Source organism: Colias croceus, chromosome 27 (assembly GCF_905220415.1).
Source record: "Colias croceus chromosome 27, ilColCroc2.1".
Classification (NCBI taxonomy): domain Eukaryota; kingdom Metazoa; phylum Arthropoda; class Insecta; order Lepidoptera; family Pieridae; genus Colias; species Colias croceus.
Genome location: NC_059563.1, coordinates 6,043,621 through 6,053,217, shown reverse-complemented (window position 1 = coordinate 6,053,217; position 9,597 = coordinate 6,043,621). Strand labels below are relative to the sequence as shown.

At 32.6% G+C, this 9,597-nt stretch overlaps 1 protein-coding gene across 1 annotated transcript; it reads left to right on the top strand.

Annotated features, from left to right (window-relative positions):
* The first annotated feature begins 7 nt into the window (after positions 1–7).
* LOC123703746 (CCAAT/enhancer-binding protein zeta) lies at positions 8–9,370 on the top strand. Its single transcript, XM_045651858.1, has 20 exons — positions 8–250; positions 387–495; positions 713–813; positions 1,418–1,505; positions 1,750–1,923; positions 2,250–2,359; positions 2,557–2,702; positions 3,014–3,149; positions 3,402–3,607; positions 4,008–4,278; positions 4,679–4,850; positions 5,132–5,334; positions 5,809–5,944; positions 6,301–6,477; positions 6,759–6,843; positions 7,112–7,227; positions 7,492–7,614; positions 8,223–8,291; positions 8,637–8,720; positions 9,013–9,370. Exons 1-20 carry the CDS (start codon positions 92–94, stop codon positions 9,336–9,338), a joined length of 2,991 nt encoding a protein of 996 aa, XP_045507814.1. The 5' UTR covers positions 8–91; the 3' UTR covers positions 9,339–9,370.
* The last annotated feature ends 227 nt before the right edge of the window (positions 9,371–9,597 follow it).

Genomic DNA, 9,597 nt, shown 5'->3' with positions numbered 1-9,597 from the left:
TCATTTCTCAACGTGAAGACGATTCACGTGTGTTTGTTTTTGTCTAAAATAAAAAGTAGATGATATGACTGAAATATAATCAGATAATAAAATGAAGCACATACGGTTTGAAGAAAACATATTAGTAGACGAAGCCTACACAAACTTCGGTAAAGTCGACAAAAATGCCGATCAAAAGAAAGGTTATGGTATAGCCAAGAATTTTGCTGAAAATCTCGAATATGGAGAGAAAAAAAAGTGGTATCAACAGGTAAAATACTTAACTAAATAATACTTCAACGATTTATATATAAACTCATCTCCAAACTTATAAAAAACGGAAACATGGCTTGTTAAAAGTTAAAAGTTTTTGTTCTTCATACCTTAACTAAGATTTTATTTCTTAGATGCCAGAAGAGCCTACAATCAGTAAACAGCCATCCCATATGGAAATTGAAGAATTTAGGAAAGAAGCAAACAGTGCATTACATGGAGACACTTTAGCTTATGAAACTAGTAAGTATTATGCCTTTTTTTACACTATAATAAGTCTCTTCATTTTTGTGACTATATTTAGTATACAATCTGTTACAACAGTATAAATATAAATGGTACAAATTTTAGTTAAGATATTTCATACAAACTACGCAAATCTTACTTAGCCTATAATGTATATGCCAATGTAAAAGGACAAGAAACAAACATTAGTTATTATAATTATTAAATTTTCTAGAGACCAACAGAAGCGGATCTTCAGACCACCAATGGGCAAGAACTCTGCTTAATAAAGGTACCATTGGAGATAGAGTAGCAGCTGCTACTATACTTATACAGGTAAATTCATACACCAATAAATGGGGCATTAAATGTTTCTATTTTTATGATTTGCAGGTTTAAAAATCCATACTAATATTATAAATGCGAAAGTAACTCTCTCTGTCTGTCTGTTACTCAATCACGATTCACGCCTTAACTACTGAACCAATTTGCATGAAATTTGGTATAGATATATTTTGATACCCGAGAAAGGACATAGGCTACTCCCAAGGCGCTATCCCGGAAATCCCACGAGAATGGGAACTATGCGGGTTTTTCATTGACTGCGCGGGCGAAGCTGCGGGTGGAAAGCTAGTATTAAATAAGTTTTTATTTCATTCCACTCATTCATTGATTTCTCCATACACATGATGAATTTTGAAGAAAATAATATTTACCTATTTTTTTTATGAATTTACATGTAACAGAAATAAATGTGATATATCTTTTTTCTATAATATAAGGTAAGCGCATAACTTGAGAACGGCTGAACCGATTTCGTTAATTATTTTTTTATTATATTCCTTGAAGTACGAGGATGGTTCTTATGTAGAGAAAACGTGAATATGTACCACGGGCGAAGCCGGGGCGGACCGCTAGTTATCAATAAATATGTTTTCAGGATAATCCAGTTTATAACTTAACAGCATTGAGGAATTTGGTGAACAATGTAAAACCAGCTAAGAAAAAGGATGGTATTGTTATTATAGGTAAGTGTTGCCATCAAATATTGCAAAAACTAGTTTATTATTAAATCCCCTACATTTTTTAGACATTTGTTTTAAAAAATAATTGATTTTTTTCTGAATATAAAAGTAAAGAAATACCATTTTTTTTACTATATAGTAATCACTAAATACCTACTTATGCAAATCATTGGACATTCATACAACACAGTACAACTAAAAAATCATTTTATATTTATTCTATTAATTCTTCAATACATTATTTCAGACGCCCTTTCGGAACTATTGATATCCGATCTACTAATACCAGACGCGAAATTGCGCACATTCGAGCAACACGCGCTTGGCCATTTGGACGAAATGACATCTGGTAACAAACAGACAAGAAGAAATATACTTAAACTGTGGTTCTTTGAAGATCAATTGAAAGAACTGTATGGGAGTAAGTATTTATTCATATTTTTATAGAAAAACAACACTTTCCACAACTTTACCATTTTTTTTTTCACCCAACAATTATATGATAACTGACTTATAAAAAGGACTTATAATTATTCAGCAATAATATGTATTTTATAAGTCAATACACATTAAAAAACGACACTATTTCACTTTCACACCTAAAATAGGTTATATTATGTTTTGATCGCTCAGACACAATTGAGGAAATTACCTGACTATACAATATATATCAAAATTCCACCGCTGGCGTAATCTGCATATTTTGACATCTATAAAGATGTATATTCATTAATTAATTATTTGTAGCATATGTGGAAGCGCTTAACAAATTCGCTCACGATTCTGTGGAAACTAACAAGGAAAAAGCTGTCAGCGCCATGTCTTATTTACTTATGCACCATCCTGAAAGAGAAAAGGTAAAACATGCCACATTCAAAAGTATTATCTCTGTTTCCCAGGAATTCTTAAAACTAGCAATTTTCTAAGGATATCTTAATTGTGTTTTGTATAAATACCCTCATATTTTTTTTGCAAATCATCTTACATTATTAGTAAAATAAAATCTCTGTTCAAGAAAACTACATGTATTATAACATTACATCCACAATTTTAGATGTTACTAAACAATATAATCAACAAACTCGGTGATCCGTCACAAGCAGTCGCATCGAAAGTGATCTATCATTTGTGTCAGCTGTTGTTCAACCATCCGAACATGAAGAGTGTTGTACTTGCCGAAATAGAAAAGATGCTGTTTCGGTAAGATGTAGATATTTTTTAATTATAATTCTTCTAGAGATATATATCACGTACAAAAATGTATATCCTGATATTCCTGAGATAAAATAATGTTCCATTGACATGTTATTAACAACAAGATTCACAATAGCTTATAAAAGATAGTTAAAAAATGTTGAAGCGGCGTTGTATAAAACATTCATTGAAATTAACAGTTTATATCGAGGCAGTAATGTTGAAAATCGATTGTATCGCTCATTTGAAAACTCTGCCTAGTAAACGCGTAGGCAGTGTTTCGATGCGGACATTTTTTGATAATTAAATTATTTCAGTTCAAACATATCGCCGCGTGCGCAATATTACGGTATATGTTTTCTTAATCAATTCTATCTGGGAAAAGACGATTCAAAGATAGCAGAAGGACTCATAAGGATATATTTCTCATTCTTCAAAGCATCTATTAAAAAGGTTAGTGATTCAATATTTTTAAATGTCTATAAATTAGAATTTGTCTTAAAAAAAATATCATAATTTTTAAGTGACCTTTTTAACTGTTTTATTCACAGCAAAATTGTAAAGAATAACTAGATTTAATGCCTGAGAAGGAAATTCGAACCTGCGTCCTTGAGCGACCGTGGCGACAACATCTTATAAACATTTTAATGCTATAAAATAAAACTGAATTAAACTACATTAACTAAATTGAGATAAATTTTCCAGGGCGATATCGACTCCCGCTTAATGTCAGCTATCCTAACAGGTGTCAAACGTGCATACCCGTTTGCAGACGCAGAAAGACTAACAGACACAACCGCACATATAGACGCTATGCACAAGCTCGTGCACCTGGCGGGGCTCAATGTTGCTATACACGCGCTAGCTCTGCTGTACCATGTGAGCGGATCTAATAAGACTGGCGCTGATAGGTAAGCTCTTGTAGGTTATGAGAGCCTGGTACTTTCACATAGTGAAGGTGGGGAATAGCAAAAAATGAATGGGTTTTTTGAGGTTCATATGCGTATGTTAGCTCTTAGCTTTTATGGTAGCCCAGTACTTCTTTTTTTTCATTCACCAAATTAAAAAGATGGGGATATTTCAAGGATTTAATACGTATGATTAGCTCTCACTTTTTATGTTAGCCCAGTACTTCATTTTTCATTCATCAAGTTAACCAGTAAGAAAATTCTTAGTTTAGGGTACCTACGTTAAAAATTAGACTCATGGACACAACCGCATACATAAAAAGTCAACAAATAACTATTATAAATTCAATACGGGTAAAGTCGCAGGAATTAGCTTGTAATCCTATTTAAAATTCATTTTCAGATACTACACAGCACTATACCGTAAACTGACGAACGCTGAAATATTCAGCACTTCCCATTCAGCACTACTCTTCTCGCTCATTTACAAGTCGTTGAAGCAGGACAAAAACATAGATCGCGTAGTTGCGTTTATTAAGCGATTGTTACAACTCTGCGGGCACATGACTCCTGCGCAGGCTTGTGGGATGCTGTTCTTGATATCACAAGTTCTGAAAGATAGTAATAAGAAAGAGGCCATGAAACTTGTGTGGACTAAACGGGAGGTTAAGGAGGTATGTACATTTCTATGTTAGGTCATATAGCTGGTAAATGCTGTAAAAAAAATATTTGTACTCAAAAGGCAAGTGTTAATTTTTCTTGGTTACTAAATTTTACCATCAATACATTGACATGATTTAAGTAATTAGACTTACAGTTACATATTAAAAGATCGTCAAAAATGTCCGATTGGTGTTGTATAAAATATCAATTCAAATTGAGACCTTATTTCGTAACAGTAATGCTCAAATTCTATTGCATATAAAACTCAGCCCAGTGGAAGAGTTTTGCTTCGGACAATTTTTTATTGAACTTCAATGTAGCAGTTCTATAAAATCTATACAAACAATGTTAAAAGTTTCTAAATAAGTATGACGTCATATAATATGTAATAGAAAATCCATTTTCTTAAAGGAATCAAAAGAACCAGAAGTTCAAAATTTAGACGCAGACGATTCACAAACCACTGTGACAGAAGTAAACTTAAACGACACAAGTGTAGAGAAAGAAGAAGAAATCGTTCAAGAAGAGAAAGAGTATAAGAAAATTGATCTATTGAAAGGAGATAAGAAAGATCTTTTGATTGGTAAGATATGTATTTAAAGCTATTGCATAACTTTTATCGCGGGCTTTGAGTGCGGCGACCGAATCAAGAAATTCCGTAAAATTCAACTCTACTAAATTAAGTGTGTTTGTTACTAATATACTAATTTATGTGTAGTCAAGGAGGCCCGTGTCCCAGCAGTGGGAACGTATATGGGCTGATGATGATGATGTGTAGTCAAAATAATTTTTAATAATACTTTTTCGCAATTTTTTTAAACTGAACCCTACTTTTTAATATAACAGTTAATTCTTGACTTTTAGACGACGAAGAAGAAACCTACGTAGACTTAAAGATAGATGAAGACGGTAACATAAAGCCCAAAAAACGTCACACATCAGCCATAAGTGGGTGGTACCATGCGAGGGTTAAACCGGAGGGGGAACAAGGGGAAAAGAAGGGAGACGGAGGGGATAGAGAAATGGACACTAAGATACAATTAAAGAAGACACTTAATATGGAACGGGTGAGTTGTAAAGTTAAAATCGGTCAAGCGAATGAATGAATGAAATCTTTATTGTACACACCAAATTAAAGATACAAAATAGACATAAATTGCACAATTTCCTTTAGAAACATGGGTAGGGTTCCGTTCAAATAAGCTAAAGAGTGACTGAAAAAATGCTCACCTATCCAAATAATGACCGTGTAGCTTAGCCATGAGTTTTTTTATTTATTAAGTACTAGCTTTCCACCCGCGGCTTCGCCCGCGCAGTCAAAGAAAAACCCGCATAGTTCCCGATCCCGTGGGATTTCCGGGATAAAACCTATCCTATGTCCTTTCTCGGGTATCAAAATATCTCTTTACCAAATTTCATGCAAATTGGTTCAGTAGTTAAGGCGTGATTGAGTAACAGACAGAGACAGAGTTACTTTCGCATTTGTAATATTAGTATGGATTTTCTACAATAAATAAAATTTATTTTTCATGCTATTTCAGGTACTATCAGAATACAACCCCATGGCTCGCAACCCCGCGTTTTCAGGGGCCTCGTGTAGCGTATACTTTGAATTACTACCCCTAGCTGATCATTTCCACCCCACTGTGAAAATGTTTGCTGAGAAACTGTTGAATAGTGAGTATAGCTGTGATTTTGGAGTTCGCTTGTTTGTGTTTTTTTTTTAATGAGGGTAGTTTTGTAAGAGTGGAGTTTAGTTTGCTGTTAGTTCATTTTTTTATGTTTAGTTCATCTATAAAGAAACAAAAAATCTAGATTTTTTACAATGATATCCTGGCAGTTACTTATAAACAAAAAACTAAATAAAATCAGAGATTTTATTTATTTTCCTGTGTCAATAACGAACAAGAATATTTTCAAAGTTCAATTTAGTGAAGTCATTCAGAAGATATGCCCGTTTGTATGCATTTTGACGAATTATTTTTACCAATATAGTTATGTCAAATAAATAACTGTTTTTTTGTTTATTGCAGACCAAATAATCCAATACAGCGGTGATCCGCTAAAAGACTTCTCGGGGATTCGATTCTTGGATCGTTTCGTGTTCAAGAACCCGAAACAACGTGCCGATGCGCATGAAGAAGGACAATTGAAGAAAGTTAAAGGGTCGCATCCTAAATTCGCAGTTAGAAAGAATTATTTGGCTAAAGGTGTGTTTTTACTTTTTAGTGTCAAAGTGTTTTTAAGTGTCTAAGTGTCAAATAAGTTGATGTAACTGAAATAAGTTTGAGGGTAAAATGGCTTGACTGCGTTTATATTTAACGATATTTCAAAAATTGTGTGATATTTTGTAGTTTCAGAAGATTTATAAGACTTTGTGTTCTTTGAAATGGAAATTTATGGGTTATTATAATAATGTTGAAATTTTGCAATAAAAATGCAGTGTGAACTAATTTAATATGTTGGTAATATAATATTTTTCTATATGTAGGTATAAAGAGTGTACCAGTGAACTCGGCGTCGTATTTGAATGAAGATATATCAAGAATACCAGTGGATGAGAAATTCTTATATGAGTAAGTATTATTTATGTTTATAATATACCTAAGTATATTATAATAAACTACCTGCATATTTTAATTTTCTTAACTAAAATATAGTAATCTATCCACAACAGCTACCTGCAGTTTCGCCCGCGTAGATAACAGAAAATCCCATCAAAATTATATTTTTCACTGCGTTTAAAAGTAGCTCTATTCTGACATGAAAGAAAAAAACCAGTCAAACACTCGTTCATATTTATAATATTAAGTAAATATTCATCATACATATTGATATACACAGGTTTCTACAAAAGCGTCGAACTACATCAAATTCAGATGACGAGAGCGACAACGACTCAGTCACTAGCGAGGACTTCGAACAGTATTTGGATACAGTCACTGGGACTAAGAAAGAAGGTACAAACAAACATACGTCGTCGTTGTCGTCGTCGTCGTAGAAGCACGCACACACGCGCGTACCTAAACACACGTACACACACTCACACTACACAAACAAACAGAAAAACGCAAATATGTATTAACCCATTGAGCCCCAAGCTGCCCGATCGGTCCACGACACAATAGATTTTCTATTGTGTCTGTGGTTCCGGGGCCTGAGTTATTAAAATATATCATAGTTATAATATATGTGAATAAAAATTAAAAACAATCATTTTTTAGAATCGGACGAAGAACTCGACTTCCTTGCTGATGTGCAAGCAACCAAACAGACAAAACCGAAAAAGAAAGGTGATGAGAGCAGCGATGATGAAATGGGCGGTGATGATGACGATGATAAAGATGGTAAGTGAATTACAACCGCAGTTCAATTTTATTATGTTATTATTATAATTGTGTTAAGAAGAATCATTACTAGCGGTTTACCTAAACTCAAATATTTATTAATTACTAGCTTTCCGCCCGCGGCTTCGCCCGCGTTTTCAATGAAAAACCCTTTCCCGTAGGATTTCCGGGAGAAAACCTATCCTATGTCCTTTCTCGGGTATCAAAATATCTCTTTACCAAATTTCATGCAAATTGGTTCAGTAGTTAAGGCGTGATTGAGTAACAGACAGACAGACAGAGTTACTTTCGCATTTATAATATTATTAATATATTAATATTTATATTATTAAGTATGGATTCAACTAGAATTCCTTCAGAAGCGCTTTTGCATCGTCAAAATAGATAATTTGAAATTTACGACACTTGACACGTCCGTAACTAATTGCGGAATGATTTCCAAGAGCAGAGATTGCATTCATATTAACAAAAAAAAAATGCCATCGGTAAATTTATATATTTTTTGTCTTCAGGAGAATCATTTTTATGCACTACTAGCGGGTCTATATTAAGTAAGAATAGATTTAATTATTAATTATTATAATATTTCATATCAAAATTTATTACAGATGGTAGCGATGGTGAATTGGACATTTCCGGTGATGATGATGAACCACAACTGTCTGGTGAAGATGATGGTAATTATTTTATACAACTGGATTGTTTACTTTTACATAGATTTTCTTAGAAGAATCATACAGTAATAACTTTTTTAAAGAAATACAATAAATTTTATGCTTTATCATATTAAATGTATTTGGATTTAAAATTAATTTCAAATAATGTGTTTAATCAAATAATAGAATCCTGATTTAAACCTGCATAAAAATTATAACATTCTTTTAACAATGTCGGTAAAAATGCATCTTTCAAATAGTTTTACTTAAATAATTAAAAAAAGATAAAATCTTTCCTCTTTGCAATATTAGTATAGATATTATTTGCCATTGTCAATTATTGTTTCATTGAATTCATTTTTGTAGAATTACAACTAGAAGGCAGTGATGACGAAGACATAATAGATGTGCCGGGCAAGAAATCTAAGAACAAGAAATTTAAATTGAAAGGTAAGTTATTTATTGTCATGTTATTTATTGTTCATTAAGTATATGTTTATAGCTTGAGACTGCATAATTTTAGTTATATTTTCGCTCTTATACAAATACAGTTAACATTATTAACAGAACAGAAGTGAACTAAACTACAGTACTATAATATGTGTACCTACACAAAATCGAAATAAATATTAAAAACTTACATTTTCACAGTCAATGATAGTAATCTTTAGTTTTGTTATTGTTTTTAGTGATAAAATAAATGAAATTAAGAAACGAGTTCTTACTTGTGTTTTAATTTCAGGAGGCGACGATATCAGTTCACTTTTCGCGTCAGCAGAAGAATTCTCAACCCTTCTCGAAGATACGGCAACAAATAAAAAACAAGGTTCAAGCCAAGCTGTATCAAACACAGACAATTCCAGTGTAAAACAACTAGCTTGGGAGGAAAAACGTGACCGATGGATCAAAGGATACAATAAAACTATTCTCGGCAAGAAAGGCGGGAAAAATAAATTTAACAAAAAACAAAATGTCAATTCACACAAGATGGCGGACAGGAAAAAAGGCGGGAAACGAAAATCGGGACCGACAGATGGTGCTGGTGGCAAGAAAAAAAAGTTCAAATAAATGCATGTTTGTATAATAAATAATTAATAAAATATGTTTGTTTTATTGTTTCATACAAATACCTTGAGAACTACGTAATTTAAAAATAGAGAAAATATAAATAACTTCTTCCGTGTAAAAGAGGAAAAGCCAAGAAAACCTCTATTTTATATTGAGTCAGTACATTATATTGTATCAAATAGTATTTTAAAATTTTCCAATATCGATACGGAGTTATATAAGCTTTAATTAAAATAATTGTACCCTAAACTAATTCTAA